General features: G+C 39.8%; 1 protein-coding gene across 1 annotated transcript; it reads right to left on the reverse strand.

Annotated features, from left to right (window-relative positions):
• Window positions 1-292: 292 nt before the first annotated feature.
• Window positions 293-18766, reverse strand: vrk1 (VRK serine/threonine kinase 1). The gene is made up of 13 exons (XM_067614327.1): window positions 18658-18766; window positions 17880-18039; window positions 17541-17596; window positions 12180-12249; window positions 11460-11547; window positions 10513-10621; window positions 9489-9581; window positions 8625-8757; window positions 7259-7379; window positions 7084-7142; window positions 5392-5561; window positions 1300-1396; window positions 293-657 (listed from the first exon to the last, which is right to left on the reverse strand). Exons 2-13 carry the CDS (start codon window positions 18037-18039, stop codon window positions 491-493), a joined length of 1323 nt encoding a protein of 440 aa, XP_067470428.1. The 5' UTR covers window positions 18658-18766; the 3' UTR covers window positions 293-490.
• Between the last annotated feature and the right edge of the window lie 1245 nt (window positions 18767-20011).

The raw sequence follows: 20011 nt of genomic DNA on the forward strand, positions 1-20011 counted from the left end.
GTTACCTCTTACTCCACCAGACAGTAAGTGCAAAAATAAGCAGCTGAGTGTTGTCCGGTCTCTCAACTGTTCATTATGGATCACAAAACAAGCAAAAAAAGTAAACAAGCAAAGCTCTCACAGCATTTTGTCTCTTCATTTCAGTTCAAAAATCTGATGCTCCAAATCATGCTGTTTGCTGTCTCCATCATGTCTCTGGTCAACAATGTGAATAAAAGCATAGACAAACTAGTCTGCTTTCATCACACTCTGGCCCTAAACCCTCAAACCTTTAATAAAAAAAACACAAGACTGACAATTTAATTTCCTCTTTATTATAATGGAGCTGTTTTCAACCACAAGACACTTAGTCAAACATCAACATTTATCAGTGTGTAACATATCAGAACAGAAACAGAAAATCATATAGTATAAAACTTAGAAAAAGTGTTTTTTTTAAGAAGCAGGGAAAAGCGGAGGAGGATGGAGGAGTGAAGAGAGAGCTGGATGTTTAGGGGCTGGTTTTCTTGGGTCTGCCTCTGGATATCTTGGCGAGTCCAGGTGACGTCTGGGTGCCCATCTCCACCAATCTGGATTTGGGGACACTGCGTTTTCCAGTGCTGGCAACCTTTTTTGGTCTAGGAGACTTTTTAGGACTCTTCTTTACACCGTTCACTTCTGGAGGGGAAAACACACCTTCACTGCTATATCATAAAGCAAACCAACATAAAGTCCTGACAAATATCTGTAAAACACTCAAATGTTTATCATGCTCTGTCCCACTAATGTTAGCGGAGCAGCAATCAGCAGTAACAAACGAGACTGGCTGACCAACACACACTCCAGCATTAAACAACTTGAACCAACTCTGAGGTGAAGAAAATAACTCTGTGTTCAGTCTGTTTCACCTCAGAAACCCTGCGGCCGCTCAGCGTGTTGGACAGCGATGTCTTTCCCCGGAGCTAACGGTACATCAGATAGGCTGCTCTTAATAACACAGCGGAGCACCCCTCCTCCCACTCATTTTATTATTCTCATACAGGCAGGAGACTGTAAGATGTTTTCAAATTCATTCATTCATTCATTAATGTAGTTCACTTTTGGCTGCGGACCATTTATCTTATCTACCAGTTATGTTTCATATATTCCATCAGCATTCAAAGTCATTGATAAACAACGGAGATAATAAAATATTCATGTTGACACTGAAAACCTGTGTCAGCATAGTTTTTTCCACACAAAAAACTGATCAGGTGTCAATAAAATCTTATCAATTCCCATCCCTGAGACAAGTATCTGATCAGAGGAGAGAAAACCTACCGTTTTTCTTTGCGACTCTCTTTTTCTTGACTGGACTTCCGTCAGTTTCGTCACCTCCTTCTCCTTGATCTGCTGCTTTCTTTCTCTTGGTCGTCTTCTGGAAGGGGAAGCAAATGAAGAGAAGGGGACTGTCAACCAGGAGGTGGCTAAACATGAACGTTTGTACTTGTTTTTAAGATAATGCTCAGCTGTGGGTCATGTACCGGCACGACCATCAAACTCTACTGTAGCTGGTCTTCCATGTATTCATTGACAAAACTGCTCATACAAAAAGGAGCCCAAATGCAAAGTACAACACAATTTTTAAGTCTATAAGTAGAGAGTTTGTTGATGCTCTCAGGCCTGATGTTGAGGGGAATAAAGAGACAAACACTGAGGCGAGGCCTTGACTTGGCGATGAGGCGACCCGACTTTTCGGAGCCTCCAGCCTTCTACGTGTGAAGTCTGAGCAAATGCAATTATCGCTCTGCCATCTCACCAGCCACCAAGACCTCACAGACATTAATCCATTAAAACGTCTGATTATGTATTCCGCTGTTTTGACCACAGAGCGCCAAATAGAAACACTCCAGCTTTCCTTTCTTACCGTGTTTAAACATTGGGGTCAACAAAGATGAAGGTTTTTTTTTTTTGTTTTTTTTTTTTTTAAAATCGCTGCTAATACGGCAAAGAGTTTTCCATAAACTATCAATTTATTATCTCCTTCATCTCTACAGAAATCACAGCGAGAGTGAGGTCTGCTGAGGAAAGAGAAAGAAAAGGTGGCCCCCCAAAGAGTCGAGCACTTAGTGAAGGCAATCAACTCCTCCGTCCATCCTCCTCCATCCTGGGCCTCTATAATGAAGCTCCACTCTCAGCCTGAACTATCACTGATCCCCCTGCCCCCCCCTTTCCATCTTTGCTTCCATTTTGACAATTGCTACCTCATGATCACCATGTGGCACCCGCTGAGGTGAACAGATTGGCGGGATAATTACATACAATAACCAGTGCCGGGGCCCGGTAACCCTTCGGCTGGCAACGCCATGTCCCCGGTGGCATCTTCCATATGCACAGAGAGTCAGAGAGCAAGAGCCAGAGAGTGAGAGACACAGACTGCAGGAGAGGAGAAGAAGAAGAGAGAAATAGGAAGATGGAAAGCAGGAAAGAAATATGACTGATCATATTGTCAATAAAATTAATATTAGAATGTGAACCTGTAAGAATACAGACACTGTAGCTGTGTGCAAATAAGTAATTAATGTTATTTCCCACTGCAACAAATTATAGCTTTAGCTATAGTAGCAAGTTGTAGCTTCAGCCTCAGTCTTTCAGCATTATATGATGTAAGGGAGTACATCTATAAGACCATGTAAAACAAGTCAGATGGAGACAGAGTTTTGATGTAGCCACAGTTGACCTGTAAGTCAGTGAAACTGATGGTGTTTAGTTCAAACTGAGAAGCTGCTTTTGTCCACCTCTGCCTGAAATCAAGTACCTGTTTTATCAAATGTTAGTACAAATTTTGAGTGTTAAATCTGCTGCCAACATCATTGTAAACAGCATATGTGCTGTTGCACAAACAGGTGCCTATCTGAACATCCGTCTGAAACAGAGCAACATTAGCATTCATTTGGAGTTGTGTTTGTGTCCACCTGTTCACTCTGTGGTGAATGTAAGACTGATATTCACTCTTTTCTTTGCTCAGTTTTGGTCTCCACCAACCCCTGAGAAAAATATCTGGCTGCTAAAAATGTCTGTTTGCTGCTGAGGAGGTTGTGCGCAGTGGGTTTTTAGAGCTTTTTCACTGAAAACAGCTGCCTGCTGCTGCTCTTGTTGCTGCTGGAAACAAGGTTGATGAGAGTGGTGAGACTGAACCAAAACGGTTAAGTTGCAGGTTTTAAAACCAAAACAATGAGCTGAAAGATGCTGAAATGCTCCATAAAGCTACACACACATAGTCAACTTTGAGTAATCACTGACAAGTAAACCTTACTTACTAAAGCAGATAAGACGGAGATTTCAATAACATTCAAGACACAGAGTAACATGTCATAGAATGCTTCAATAAGACCTTGAACAACTGGATTAAAGACATTTCATTTGTGGGCCGACTCACCAATAATGATGAGACGGCCTACAGGGATGAGGTGGAGCATCTGACATCATGATGCTCCTTCAAAAACTTTGTCCTCAATGTCCAAAAGACCAAAGAACTGATTATGGACATCAGGAAGATGAAAAGCTGCAGACTTTCCTCCATCTGTATCAACAGGGCCAAAGTGGAGCATGTCTCTATTTTAAATTCCTGGGATTCCACATCTCTGAGGATCTCACCTGGACAATTAACACCTGCTTCCTAAAAAGGCTCAATAACACCTCAACTTCATGAGGAGGCTGAGGAGGACCCGCCTGTTACCAAAGATCCTCATGAACCTTTACCGCAGCACCACTTAGAGCATCCTCACAAACTGCATCTCAGTGTGGTTTGGTGACTGCACGATAGCAGACAGGAAAGCCCTGCAGCGGGTGGTCGAGACTGCCCTGCACATCACTGGCACCCAGCTCCCGGCCATACAGGACATCTAGAACAAACACCCTACCCACCCCAACCATGGACTGTTCTTCTGCCTACCCTCTGGTAGGTGCTACAGGAGCCTCTGAGCCCAAAGCTTCTTCCCATCACTCACACTCGACCCCCACCTCCCTGTCATCGCACTTTTTATGACTCTGTTGCACTACCGCCCATTTCTACCTCTGAGACTGTTATTTACATTGCTGCTCTCATTGCACATCCCCCCACCTTAAATATATACAAGCTCATTTCATTATAGTTTGTAAAATCATGTTTATTTCTTATATTACATTGTTATATTGTTGCTAACTTTTATATCTTATCTATTTTATGCCATCTTTCTATTGCTATGTTCCAGTGTGTAGGAGAGAGGAAAGAAAGGATAGATGGAGTCATTTTTTCTAAAGTGATGCTTAATGAAATAAAATTTAAGAGAAAACTGCCCACTACAGCAGTATTATGAAGCATTTGTGGTAGATGAACCATGACAATGTTGCTTCCTTGGCAATAAATAAAGCTAAAAGAAGGTGTATCATCACAATAAGAAAAATTATGTCTAATATCATTTGACCTTGTTGCCCAGGGGATGAGAAATTGAAGATGGAGAGGGAAAAGAAAGGTGGAGGAAGACTGAGTTAAAAGAAGTAAACAATAGACTGTCAGTCTTTATGTTTTAATATTCCATTCAAGATGTCAGATGTTTAAGATCCCATCCAGACACGTTTGAAGACATAGAAAAAATATCCAGCTTTGAGTAAATTACCTCATTAACATCCTTTAAATTAGATATTGTCCTTCCAACTAATTCAAATCTATGAATATACAAACATTGTTTATTTCAAAACTTTAACTGCTGGACACCAGATGTCTCCTACTTCACTGAATAGTCCATTCTCAGTGTATTTGCATTGGAGGCTTCACACTTGTGTAAGTTGCATACTGGACCACGATTAGCTCCAAACTAGTTGTGATGTCACAGATCATGCTGGTAGGTACATGTGTTAAACTGACATTTAAGGTGAGTGATTTATAATTGCAGAACTTTAAAATTTCTACAAGTAATAAATACACCATTATAAAAACATAACCTTCAAGAGTGTGGCTCAAGCCTTCCAAATTCCCCAAAATGCAACCTCTGAAAGCTTTTTCAATTGTCTTATTCCAGTAAATATTGTCACTGTTGTTATAATGGCATAATGTTATGTCACTTGTAAACAGCATGACACTTATGTTCAACTGAGATATCTGTTCCCGTTGGCAAGTGCTGTTTAATGCTGCTACATCACTGGCAGATACTGATCCATGTAGAGGCAGCAGTCACTAATGAGGCTAATGGCTGTATGGTAGCCTTGTTAATGGGCTAGCCATACATAAATACTGGCTCTCTAAGGCCAAACAATACTCCTAAGACTTACTCTGGCTCTGTCTCTTTTCCTAAGCTCTCCATGCTATCCTGATTATTGTCCACACATTCATCAGCTATACAATAATTCCATGATGAAGTGAAGGTGTGAGAGAGAATGATTTGCTGCACTGACCTTGGCAGGAGTTGATACAGCTCCATTGATGGGAGAGAACTCTAGTTTGCTGTCATCTTTAGCCTGGATAGTCTTCAGTCCGGCCTGCAGGATGGAGCGGAACTTGTCGTACGGTGGGTTGTCTTGGTAACCCAGAGCTTTCACCTCCTCCATGAACCTCTGCATCTCATCTACAACACAGAGAAACACTAAGACGCACCAGTTCATCATAACCTGACAGCCTGCAAATAGCTCCTCACCTCTATGCCACAATCAGTTGTACCAGAAAATGGATCAAGGAGATTATCAAGTCTTCTGCTTTGTGTTTTCTTTCTTCTTTGTACACTGATATTTTGTTTTGTGTCTGATAAGTTAGCTATGTGAGAGCTTGTCCTTGTAAAGTGTTTTGATATGCGTTTTGTGATGAAAGACTATTTAAATAACCCTGACTGGACTTGAACATCTCTCATCCTCGTGTTACTGACTATCTTTGTTCCGAGACTCTGTCGTCACCATAATGTTCCACTCTTGTCACAGCGTCGTGCTTAATTCTGTTTGCTGTGACTTTCTTCAGACTTGACAAACAGTCACAAACACACACACACACACACACACACACAGATGGAGTTGTAAACAACAGTTTGGTTGTGCTCCGCAGAGCAGAAGGAAGGAGGTGTGACGCTTCGCGTTTGTCTCTTTTGCCTGAACCGACACGCTGCCTGCAGGTCAAAGTGCCAACATTAAAGTGGCAACTCAACAAACGTCAGACTCACCATTTACAGCCTGCGCTATAAATGTTTCCTGCATTTGTTCTTCCCCTCGATCCTAATGAGAAGCATGTAGACGTGGATCAAGATACTACTTCTAAAATCATCAAACATCTCTCTTTCATAAATGACTCAATATTTGTACATTTTTGCGTTTTAAATCAAAATCCAATTTATTTTATTTCCTGAAAAGTAGTCCATCTTTAAAGGAATAGTTCAACATTTTTTTGGAAATATGCTTATTTGCTTCTTGTTGCATGTAACTCTCCCTAAAACCACAGAGTGTGTATGGAACAAACAAAGAGAGTGTTCATCAGTGAGCTTTAGAGGAGATGTATTTTTAAACTTTGGACATTCCTGAGCTTATGTCACTCCCAGGAGGAAAGCAAAAAAAAGTGTTGAATGACTCCTTTAAAGGATTAGATCTTTGTGCCACCATCAGGTGAAGTGGTCACAACAGCTTCAGTGAAAAGTTTCGGCACTGGTGTTAAATAATCATTGTCATTACAGGTTAATTACCCACCTTGCTAATTGTGGACCCACAGCCACTTTCCTTTTGTCTTAATTCCTTGATTTACGCTCATTCTGCAGAAGCACTGGTTTAACCCTGTCATCTGGTGAGCTATCAGCTAGATGGAGGCGACAGAGGCTCTCACACACACACACACACACACACACACACAGCTGGAAGCTGGTACAAACAGCCTTGTACGGTATTACTGGGCCATTAAGCAGCTGGAGAAACCAGAGGGTAAAAGGTAATACTTGTGGATTTGTACTGATTTCTTTATTGCTATTACTGCCAATGAAAATTCATCACTCACCTACTTTCTGTCCTACTGTAGGCTTGTTTTATCTCATTCATAGTCACCAATCGCTTAAAAAAAAACTTGCTGTCTATCGTCATTTAATAACAGAAGCGTGTAAGTGTGTGAATCCCTCTTACCTGGTCTGTCTTGAGAGGAGAAACACTTGGTCATAAACTCAGAGATGTTTTCTTGACTCCTGTAAGTGAGATCCAAAGTAGTGTTGAGATTTGAAATATTACTGAACTGAATTCTAAACGTTTGACTCACAGGTTCAGACGCTGTATGCGGTGACAGCAGGTGTGCTTCTCTCACCTGATTTTGGAGTCTCTGACGTAGAGGGGGTCCTGCAGCCTGTCCTCCCAGGGCAGGCGACCGCACAGCCACTGAAGCATGCAGTAGCCTAGGATCTCCAGGTCGCTCCGTCTACATGCAGCTGGAGACACACAAACACCAATCAGCAGCAGCAGCAGCAAAAACTGTCAGCAGCACCTTTTTGAGTACTGACATTAATAAAAATATCAACATTCAAGTGGAAATGCACTGTTGTCAGGTTGTGAACACCACGGTAAATGCCTTGTATTATATGCTTCTTGCCCTTCCTTACATGCTGTATATAAAGCGTTTTGCTTGATATTCATATTTTCATTCATAGAGTTGGCATGGTTGTATCAGCCTTTTCATTCATACCTGTTGCTCCTCACTGCAAGAGGAAAAAGTCACTTTTATACTGATACAGTATGAAGAATCTCCTCAACAACGCTGACCTGGATCATTCACATTGTTTTCTTGTTTTCTGGATTCATTTCATGTTATGTGTGCTTTAGAGATGTCAATGAATGTTTAGTTGTCTTGATCTTGCAAAGGTGGAACAAGATTTAGAATCTCTCTGTTAAAGGATAAAGCCAACAAATCTCATGAATGAACTGATCCTACTAACAAGTATTGTGTGTCTATCCAAAGCCTGATATACAGTCTCTTATTCCTCTGTGCCATACAGCTCATTTATTGTCCAGAAACTAATGAAAACCCATCAGTGAGCTTCATTATGAAGAACTGGTTTACTGTAGTTTATTTAGACACAGACTAATAACAGTGATCATGTTTTCAGTCTGCAGCGTAGTTCTGTGTAAAGCAGACACCACTGAGCATGTGTAGCGCTCCGTTAGCTTGCTGTACTACATATCACAACCTTCTGACTTTGTACTCAAGTTATTTGAGAAATGTACAATGTCTGGGTCAGAGTGTGGTTGATACCAGTATGAATATACATCTGAGAAATGGTTGGATGTGATGGATACACTTCATGTATAAGATACTCTGAAGTAGTGTGATGAATTAAAACATATCTTGATAGAGTTCAAACCCTATTTTCACACCTCCACACCTGGCCAATCACTGCCTGAAGTGGTTATGACTGTTGGATTGTCGGCCAACGACATTTATTCATACATAAGACCAACATGTTCAACTGCTGACACTTACATAAAGTGCAAGACTGAGAGGAACATACAGCAAATTGACACCTTGCAAAGGTTAAAATACTCCAAATAGTTGGATGTTTAAGTAACATAATAGAAAAGAAAGGACAATGGCATCTGTCCATGATGATGTCATAGAATTCACCTTGGTTTTAGGATCTGTATCTGAGCTTATAAATACGTATACTTGTCATAGCTACCTGCTCCTTTGTGGGCGTCAATGCTTGTGAACTCGATGGTGCCGTCGTGACATCTCTTGGGGTCTTCCTTGTACTCTTTCATGACACCGTCGGGCGCGTACCTATATGCCAGTCCATAATCTACTAAGTAAACCTACAGTTCACAAACACAGCAATTCAGGCATGCACACACACACACACATGCACGGACCAAGAACAAGGTCATACTTTAGACTTTCAGATACATATTTCACTTCTCCTGAAACTCCAAAATGAAACTGTGTTCATGCAGCGTAGATGGGGCTGATTCCTCACTTCTGGATATCAAATTATAATCCGAGCTTTGAGCTTTATTATTATATTTGATCTGCATTATGCTTGTATACTACAGCCGCTTATTGGCTTTAATAAAGAAACATTATAAAACCAAATCTACATTCCCAGTAACTCCAGGGAAAGCGTCAAAATAGCACAGCTATAAAAACAACAACCCTACCTAATATTCAAATCCTGAGGGGCCGATTTTTAAATTGTCATTTATAAATAGCTCTTTAATAACACCACCAATGATACATTATTAATCTTCAAATTAAATATTTGCCCCTGCCCCCACCCTGTTTGCTAGAAAAAGCTTTGTTGCTGCCATCTAATCTCCCCCGTTTGGAACACACACACACACACACACACACACACACTCCCCCTCCTCTCCAGGCCTTAATTGAATCTAATGAAGCAGCACAAGTGTGTTATGATCAAAAAAACACAATCATCTCCCTGCTTTCAAGGAACAGTGCCGAGGTCACAATAGAACCTTAGTTTCCCAACACAAAGAATGGAAAATAGAGAAAAATGCGTGATGATTTTAGCGATGATGATGCTACTGACCTGGTTGGGATCGCTGTGGCTCAACATGAGGTTGGATGCTTTAATGTCAGCATGCACGTACTCGTGATCATGGATGAACTCCAGGATATCCAGCTACACAAGGACAAAACAATGTTACACCTTCATAGTGCTGATGAAATATATCTCTGAAGTTTGTCGTTTTGATTTCTAACATGCCTTGAGGATAAGATCTCCGTCTGGTATTAACATGTCATATCTATCTGAATAAGGAGTAATGCATGTAACGCCCACATCTGGAGGAGGTCTGGCTCACACTGTGATCACATGTCAGCCAGGTGTAAATGACATCTGTACGGTGTGACCAAATGCTTCAAAAAGGAAAGGTCACCTAACTTCCCCGTTTTTTCCTGCCGTCTCAAGCTGCCCTTCAAAAAGCTACAGATGAGCTCTTCTTCTACAAAAGAGTCCATCCAGCAGCATCACTTCCACAGACTCTTGAGGTGATCTTGTGACTGACGTAGCAGCTGAGGTAGCGTTAGTGCTAGCAAGTTTCTTCGCTGGCTCTGATTATTTCATTACAGTATAACTAATGTTAGCATACTTAGCAAGGCTGCAGAAAAGTAGCCTTGGTGGTCATAACATGCAACTGTGTTGACCTATTAAACTATGTTATTGCTCTCCTCACTGATGCTCAATGGAGAACACTAGCAAGACATGCTCAATGGGTAATCATGACACCGAACTATCTGACAGTTGAGGAAGCTACACTATAAAAATAATTAAAAAGAAAGATTGTGGCTGAAGGTAAGGCTTTTTGCTGCCTTTGTAAACTGCTATACATTGACGTTAGCTTGTCACTAGGTAAGACAGAGGGACAGAGTTATTATAAAAGTATTCTTGATGGCTGCAGGACATGTATGGTTCCCTCTCATGCTTCCTGTCTGTAACACATTTTCTCATAATAACATTCCTGTGATTCCATCAACCTGTTGTTTACCATTTCATTGAAATCCAGTGGAAACATGTAGGCAAAATGAAACCATTTGATGATGATATAACTAACCAGTCGAAGACCGAGCTGCAGGACCAGTTTTCTGGGGAACTTCTTTCCACATTCTTCAAACTTCTTCTGCAGGTCTGTGCCCAGTCTGTCAATAACCATGAACCTATACCTGGAAAGCACAAAGAGTACTTCTTTAGTACTTTCAAAGTGTCAGACAGGCTGTGTGTTTATCATCTGTAGAATTAGCAGAAGAGCTATGAAAGAAAAAGAGCTCAAAACTCCTTGTTAAGTGTTAAAAAGAGCCTTTGAAACAATGTGAGAGCTCCTGTGATTAAACCTAAAGATGCCCTGTAACTGACATGATGCCACTAAAATACAAATGCACCCTTTCATCTAAACATCTAGGATTACACAAATGTTTCTAGCACATTTTTATATGTGTGCTGTTAAGGTAACATCCAAAGGTTACTCATCATTTTTCTCTCTTTAACCCAGTGCATAACCCTAACTAGACAAGATGGAATCTTATACATATAATCATACATTTAAAGCAGCTTAATATCTTTTTTTTAATCTAGAAAGATGCAGAATACAATATGAAAAACAGAGAAAGCCATGGTGCCATTTGCAGTAGATCGACTCCCGTCCACTTATTTTGGTTCTGCCTTTCTGTCAAACAGTTTTAGAATAACTTTTGTTTTTATATAAGCAGTTAAATAACTTTAATGTTATTTTGGAAACCTGTATTATGTATCTTACAAGAGATACAAATCCTGAGTTGTACATTTATGGTTAAGCACAAATTCTATTGTATTGACCTTTACGTTTTATGGAATGACAAACTTGACACTGATCTTCTGTACACTACCTCTGCTTGTTTTGTGATACAAGCATTTTGTACTTATTCTATTGTTAAACTCTGATCATGTAGTGGCGTGTATTTGTAAAGTTGCAACTGCAAATGAACATTTCAGGTTTTGAGTGTTGGCCCTGTATTCAAACCTTACCTTTTCCCTCCTCTCTCATGCAGACCTGAGCCCCAGTACCTGGGAACTCCCAGATTCTTCAGCTTGTGAGACTTCATCCACTTCTCGACTGCAGGCCGAGAGGAAACATATCAGCGAATGTTTTAAGGTACTTAAAAGCGAGTGTACGAATCCATGAAATGCACAGCATCTAAAATCAAAGACAGTTTGGTAACTGCAACTTCCTGTGAGCACACAGCTAACTGCTAACTGGTGCTGGTGTAAGTGGGTGATGGCTGTGATGCTCAAAGTAATAAGAGTATAATTCCGTGGGGGGGAGCCGGGCACCGTGGCCGCAAGCTAATCTGCTGCTGGGACAAATATTTACCAACAACGTGAGATTCCACCATGAATAAAATATGAGCCTTTGGTTCCTTAGTAATATAACAGTTAATTGTCAGGGGAGATTGACATTTGGATTGTTATTATATAAAATGCAAAGCTGTGGCCTGGGGGCCAATGGAGCTGCCACCAAAAGCTTCCCTTCCTCTGCAGGGCCCCTTCGTGCCTCCTCTACAAGATTGTCTTTTTTAATTAAGAAAGTTGCCTTTCTTTTATTTGTTTGCCCTGGTGGTGAGAGACTATGTGGTATGATGATCACAAGGCTAACTCTGGCTTAGTGACATACTTCTAGGTATATGTCTGTGTGTGTGTGTGTGTGTGTGTTTATGCATGTTTCTAAGGACCGGTAAAGTGGCTTACTCAGATCAGGCTTTGCAGCTCTCATGTAAAACTTGAGCTCAGAGAACAGCGGTCCGTTTTCACTGGGCTCCTGTGGAGAAAACAACAAGTACAGTTACAGTCTAGATTGGACTAAACGGGTATTAAAGTCTCTTTAAAGCTTTCTGAGTTTGTCACACCACAGAAGAATGTGTTATCAACCACCCAGACAAATTTGAATGATTAAAAAAATAGCCAAGTGTATGAAACAGTGTCTGAACAGAGCCTGGCACTGACAAAGACTGACACATGTGTTGTCAAACATCTTTTGTTAAAGGTTACATGAACAGACAGAATACACACACAGTGCAACAGAGGGGTGTAGTAGTATGTAGGGGTGGTCAGTATCCATTCAATTCTCTGTATCAGTATATCAGGTTTTATATTGTGATATCAGTATAAACCATGATGTAGTAACATTTCTGTAAACTGTTTTCTTTCATAAATGAGATGATATTATTTCTACCATGGCAGAAGGTTATATCATCTTGGCATTTGATTTTAATCAAGTGCTGGATGGTTACATGGATAAGACTAAATTTATAGCAGTTATAGCAAAAGATAGACTAGCTATCTGTATGTTAATGAGAGATCTGGGGTTAATTAATATATGGCGTTTACTTAATCCCAGGGGAAGAGAATATTCTCTTCTTCCTCATCGCCATGACAGTCAGTCTAGATTTGATTACTTTTCAATTTCAAACCAACTTACTGAAAGCCTAATAAATAGTAATATCGGGGCTTTTCATTAACAAACCATGCAATGGTAGATTTGCTATTGGAGATTCAAGAAGAGAAAGTTTTCTGATGATACAGATGGTGTTTTAATTCATTATTATTACAGAATGAACAAGTTCAAAATTCAATCGCAGAAGACTCTTTTCTTTTGAAGAAAATGAAGGTTCTACAGAAAAAACGGCAACAATATGAGAGACCTCTAAAGTGTTTGTTAGAGGTCGGCTGATAGGGCTCTCCTGTAAGAAGAAAAAAGAAAATAAATGCTAAAGTGGAAAATTTGGAGTATCAGATTCTACAACAGGAGAAAAAAAATTGGTGAAAGAATATTCAAACTCAACGCTTCAACAAACATGAAAATTAAAAAGTCAAGTGCACAAGTTTTTAACGCTAAAGTGGAGTCTGCTTTATTTTGGAAGAGAACAATTTATAATGAAGAGGGGGATAAAACTGGGAAACTTTTGGCCAATCAGATAAAAACAGCGAGAAAAAGTAGACTTAGTGTAGACACAAAGAGCATTAACAGAGTTTTTTATGATTTCTATAAAAGTTTATTTGAGTGTGAGGATGATTCAGGAGAGGAGGACTACAACACTTAGAGATAGAGGTTAGAAAGGCCATCTAACAAGTGAATGAGGGAAAGTCCCTGAGGTTAGATGGTTTGCCCATAGAAACCTATAAACAGTGTTTCCCACAGGTTGACAGTTTACTTGTGGTGCAGGGTGGCATAGTGGGTGACGGGTGGGTTCAGTAGCCTAGTAAACTAGTCAAACATAGATTCATGAATAACTCTGTTTACTGCTGGTTGAAATGATCTAATTTTGCCAAACCATTCACTGGTGTACTTATTCCACTGAAATACAATATGAAACATAACTACCTATTAAGATAAATGGTCCACAGCCTTTTGATTTTAAAAGGTGCCTGCTTTTATTCATGAAATATAACAAATAAAATATGATGCATTATTATTCATTAACCTATCCAGCATTACATAAGAATTAACAGCTACACTTTTAACACAAGTTAAGTACAAGTAATCGTGTTAATACCTCTTTTTTACTCTTCACTTTTAAGTCAAAATTTGAATGCTGACTTGTACTGCACAGTATTAATAGGTTTACTTCAGAAAAAAAGTTTTGAGTACTTCTTCTACCACTGCCAATACTAACATTCCACGTTAGAGAGAGGGTGAAAATAAAGCGAGACAGAGTTTGCCTGGGGCCCCCAAATCACTAAATCCGGCCCCGGGCGGGGTGCTCCGCTGTGTTACTAGTAATGTTATGTCTCCAGCAGCCTCTCTGCTGCACTGTAAGCTCCAGGAAAAACCATCATTGTCCAAGACGTGGCTGGATGGATGTATTGACAAGATAAGTCTAGTGTGTTCATGCTGTAGACTGTCCAGGTGCTGCACTGCCCTCACAGTTGACTTTCACCTTTTTCCTTCTGTCAGCATCACCTTATTAACTAACATTTAGAAAATTGATTTTTGACATTTGTGAATCAAATCAGAGTGGTAGGAGATAAGAATAGAAATGCTTATGTGGGTTGAAGGTCCGCTGGTCTGTGTGCATTGTGAAATGACAGTTGTGCTTTTGGGATTTGATCTACCTGGGTGGGTCTTAATCTATCCAGGTGGGGGGGGGACACTGATAAATCTTTCATTGACATACTAACCGAAAGATTAACAGATGTCTTTATAGAAGCTCTGCAAATAAAAAGACTACCTGAGTCCTTTAGGGAGGCCCTGATAATTCTTATCCCTAAAAAAAAGATAGAGACTTAAAGGATCCTGTTAATTATGGTCCTATTTCATTGAGTAATGCTGATGGAAGGGTGCTATCAAAGATCCTAGCTGCCAGATTAGAGAGAGTTCTCCCAAGTATTATTCATAATGACCAAGTGGGCTTTATAAAGAACAGGAGCTCTACCGACAGTATTCAGCTCCTTCTACATCCTGCCCTGTAACTCTGCTTGCTCTGTTGATTGTTCTTAGTAAATTTGGGTTTGGTCCAGAATTCCGGAAGTGGATCGATATCCTGACAAATGGAATGATTTCCCCCTTTTTTACATTATCAAGGTCCACCAAGAAGGGATGTCCCATCCTCCAGCCTGTAGAGGTTGAGGTAGCTTCAACTCATCACTCAGTAGGAAAACTGCCTCATAAACAGCGTATTAATGTATGGTAGTCTTGTTAAGTTAGCTAAGAAAGTTCAAGTTAAAGCTACATCAGTATGATGAAACAGTACATGAGATGTGGGTTTATTTAAGTGACTAAGGAGAGGGATGTTTGTACTCTTCAGACAGAGAGGATCTATTTTATATATTCTACCTACCACAGTTCAAAGTTTTCTGCAGTTTTTATTCCATCCGTTTTCCTCACTTTGTGATAAACCTTTATTTATGAAGTGACTGATTTACCTCTAGTGTCTAATCTAAACTTGTCAAATGAATTGAGTAAAAAAGGTTGATGATTGATTATCTAATCATTTGTATGATGTTTTATTTATGTTAAAAGGTAACTTTGAATGATTTTAACTCATGACAAACGTAAAAAAAACAAAGATTTTAAATTCAGGATGGTCCACATTCATTTCAGGACGGCTTGGATTGTATTTTGGGACGGTTCCAGGAGGATGGTGAAAAAAGTTAGTTAAGAGCCCTGGGACCCACTCCAATGACCACCTGTGGGTCCCATGGACTCACTACATTGAAACCCTATCAACATCACCCAAATTGGCTAAACACTGGAAGCTGGAAGGAGAAAAGGCAAAATGGATGCAACTAGAAATGAATATGACAGCACCATTTAAACCATCACAGGTCTTATATAAAAAATTAGACAAAAATTCAGGTGTGCCAGAAATAAATCCTATTTTTGACCACAGGAAGGTATGTCATATGGCAAACAAAATGATGAAGTAATCTCCATATCTGTATGGAATAATCCTGAGATTGATGTGGGAAAGTCTATTTATTGGTAAAAATGGGTAAAAGTGGGAGATACTTTGGGAGATTTTCACAAGGATGAATCACATCTTTCATGTGATGAGATGTGTGCTCAGTATAATTTGAACTGTAAGGATGTTTGGAGATACAAATCAAAAGCTGGGAGTGTATGGTGTCAAGATGCACAAAGGAACAAATGTGATGTGGAGCTTCTTTTCCAGCCCTAAAAATCAAACAAACAGCTTCACTATGTTATAAAATGTTATGCAAAGTGAATAGTGTTATTTGTGACAATTTCAGAATGGTATGGCAAAATGACTTGAAATGTGAAATAGATAAGAAGACATGGACACATATTGTATCAAATAATGGGAGAAATATAAGAGAAGCTAAGGGAAGAGGTAGCCTATCGTAAAGTTTTGAACAGTGTTTTCTACACACCCATCATATTACTGCAGATTCACTGGAGATGTAGAGGGGTACAAGGCTCCCTTCCTCATGCACTGTTGACCTGTCCTGTCATACAGCCACTGTGGGGCAGGGCGATGTAGAATTTAAAATTGTATGAATGGGAATTGTTTCAATGCTCAGATTAGTCTGAAAATACTGGAATAGCTTGTTGATAAAAGAACAATGATATTTGTTCCTTTGTGCATCTTAAATTAGTGTATCCTTGTTCATCTTTGAGTTATACTGGCCATTATGTGTATTTCTTACAATCTGCACTTTGTGTATAGAGTATACAAGCATGATGTACACTCACTGGCCATTTTAATAGGAACACCTGTGCAATCTAATGCAATTCAATACAACAGCCCTGTCATAAATTCTACTTTTACAAAGCTTATACATTTTCAGTTCTTGTTGACATTGTCAGAAAGGTTTTAATTCTACTTTATGTTTATTATTGAGGTGGTGTACTGGAGTGCATTATATTGAAAAGTGTTCCTAATAATTTGCCGCCCTCATGTATGTTAATGGGGCACATTTCATTTCCTTTTTCAGTGGAAAGCTTTTAACATAACATAACCCTAACCCTACAGCAGAGATTGTTTTCATCTGCAGTGACTTAACGTGCCTCTGATACGGCTGAAAGTGGTCAGAAAATGGTCAAATAAAGCAGATATCTGAAAGTAGAAACTAAACTTCAAAACCACAGAGATTCAGTTAGAAGCCACAAAAGTACTGAGAGCTGAACACACAGCTTTCTCTCTGGTCTCCAGAGTTCAGTCTTGCTGCACGACTCACGCCTGTTTGAGGGGGAGAAGGGGGGTCGTCATGGGCAACCCACTTGGATGCAGGTCAGACGTGTTTAAGATGGTAATGCAAATCAACCCAGCATGGTTTGACTCGACGCGGCCAAAAGTGCCAATGGAAAACCCCAATACGACTGGGGAAGAACTGGTATAAACTGGGTGAGTTTCATTCATTATATTACAAAAAGTAAGCGCAAAACTGATCCATCAAGTTATTAAAAACAAAACAGAAACTACTGCAAAAGAAATGTGTGACTGATAAACTGTGCTGCACTCAAGGAAGGGGGCTGAATTAATTTTAAAGGGGAGTATATTGCTAAGTAGGCGTGTGCACCCACTTCACGTATGAAAGAAAACAAGTAAACAATTAAAATACTGATCTTCCAATAATTTAGATTCTTACCACTTTGATGACATAGCGAGCATCAGCACCTACAGGTTTTGCAGAATTCTCATCAGCTGGAGAAAAAGAAAAAGAATAATTTCAATACTCAATAGAGCACCTTTAAGATCACTGAAGTGTCAGACTTTGCAGGTCAGATCCTGCACAGTACAAAGTTGCATTTAAATACACTGAATAGTCAACTATTAATGATGTTAGTGTCTGGTGTTCAAGCAAGAGGTTTTGTCTGAGAGAGAACCAAAACTGAAAGTCTGATGAATGATAAAACTATCTGTAAATGTCTTTGGGGTTATGAATATGACTTTCAAACTGGATCATCTGCCACTCATCTCGTCTTACCCAAATATATGAGGCCAAAGCCGCCCTGTCCGACTGGAGCCCCCAGCTTCCAGGCCTTCTTCCCAGTGTCTGTAAGGACTTCTCCGGGTGGAAACTCCTCTGCTAGCTTCCTCTTGGGTGGAGCTCTGCCTTTCGCTGCCGCCTTAGCTTTAGGAGGCATCTGAAACGCAGTCATCTTTAGCAGTTGATGCTAACTTACTGCATGCATGACTAGTTCACTTCGGATATAGTTAGTAACGTTATTTCCAATTGTATACTAAGCTAATTTACAATACATTGTGAACAGACCCAACAGAGATCATATAATGTCGCAGTTAACTCTTAAAAGTGCGGTTTTAGCTTCAGTGGTAACGTTACAGAAGTGTCATATTTGATTATTCTATTCACTAATGATAGGCAGCTGAGTTAGCTAGTGATAACTGCATCCTGATGTCGTCCGTTCCCTGTTAGTGAAGTATGTGCAGCTTATAAAGTCAGTTAACATAGCTTTAGTTAACACTATTCAACATTATGTTTGATGGGGAGCTGACAGTCTCCTGTGGTTAAAACCATACGCGTTTGTGGGCAGAGTGAGTCTATAAACGCTAAGTTAACAGATGAGCCAAGTAACATTACACCTAAATAAATGTCTGTTAGCTATCATGCTACCCGTTAGCATCGCTAAATGACGTTAGCTGATATATGACGACGTTTAACAAGACTATCTGCCGACTATCTGCGACACTGTCAGTACAGCCGACACTCGCACATTTTATTAGAGTATAAAATGAATACACACCTTGACTTTGTTGTTGAACGTTGACTGTAAGGACTGTTGTTGACTGTGAGGACCAAACTTCCCGCACAACCACCAGGAAGTGGCGTCACGACACTTTGCTATTCTATTGGTCAATTACGCTGCGTAGTTTACGGCAGAGACTCTGTGGATGTGCGTTACTGAATATGGAGTCATAGGAGTGCCATAAAAAAGAATAAATCTGTAAAAGAATAAGAAAATAAGTGTGGAAATATAAAGAGGAATAAATAAAAGAATAAATAAGCAAATAAAAATGTGGATATATAAGGAGAAATATATAAAAGGTAAATATATGTGGAAATATAAAGACATAAAATATAAAAGAATAATTCTAAGCATTTTCATATATTTTCACATTTACCTTTTAAATATATTTTTATTTATTATTTACATATAAATTACTCTATTTTTCTGTATATTTATTTATTTATTTATGCTTATATAATGTTATTTTATTTATTTTTCCATATTCTTTTTCCAAATGCTTTTACATTTTCCCTATTGCTTTTGCTTTTGTTTTTCCTTGAAGGACCAAGCTATCAGTCAGCTGGCTTTGGGCAGGCCTTCCTTCCCTAGCTGACATCACACTCGGTAGAAAGCTGTCAAGTTAAGCCCCTGCAAGAATGGCAAGATGGCCATTTAAACTTCATTTTTTATATGTAAAATTGGACTTATTAGCATCACATGGTTGTAATTTTACTTCTCATGGAGTTATAGGACATCAATTCAATTCAATTCAATTTTATTTATATAGCGCCAAATCACAACAAAAGTCATCTCAGGGCACTTTTCACATGGTCTAGACCATACTCTTTAAGTTACAGAGAGAGAGACCCAAATATCCCCCCATGAGCAAGCACTTGGCGACAGCAGTAAGGAAAAACTCCCCTTTAACGAGAAGAAACCTCAAGCTGAACCCGGCTCTAGATGGGTGGCCATCTGCCCTGACCAGTTGGGTTGAGAGAGAGAGAAGAGGGTGAGGGGTTGAAAGGGGGGGGGGGGGGGCACAGAGAACACAGAGAAGCAGAACAGCAACAGCAACAACAACAACAACAATAGATACATGACCAGTAGCAACAAACAGCAACAGCTGGAGAAGGACAGACGAAGGACATCAACACATCAGCATGGTTTATGGGGTTTCCTACGGATGAGAAAGCACAAAGAGCTCCAGGGAAGAAGTAAAGTTAGTAACATGCATTAATGGTAAAAGAATACATACAGATGGAGAAGAGGAGAGAGGAGCTCAGTGCATCAACGGAAGTCCCCCAGCAGTCTAGGCCTATAGCAGCATAATTAAGGGCTGGTCCAAGGCGAGTCTGGTCAGCCCTAACTA

The sequence above is a fragment of the Thunnus thynnus genome, chromosome 16, assembly GCF_963924715.1.
Source record: "Thunnus thynnus chromosome 16, fThuThy2.1, whole genome shotgun sequence".
Lineage (NCBI taxonomy): Eukaryota > Metazoa > Chordata > Actinopteri > Scombriformes > Scombridae > Thunnus > Thunnus thynnus.

Coding starts and splice junctions, on each gene's coding strand:
- vrk1 (XM_067614327.1), bottom strand. CDS start 18,039: ATGCCTCCTAAAGCTAAGGCGGCAGCGAAAGGCAGAGCTCCACCCAAG. Junction 5,562..7,083: donor CTCCTCTCAAGACAGACCAG/GTAAGAGGGATT, acceptor TCTGTGTTGTAG/ATGAGATGCAGAGGTTCATG. Junction 658..1,299: donor GAGAGTCGCAAAGAAAAACG/GTAGGTTTTCTC, acceptor TTTCCCCTCCAG/AAGTGAACGGTGTAAAGAAG.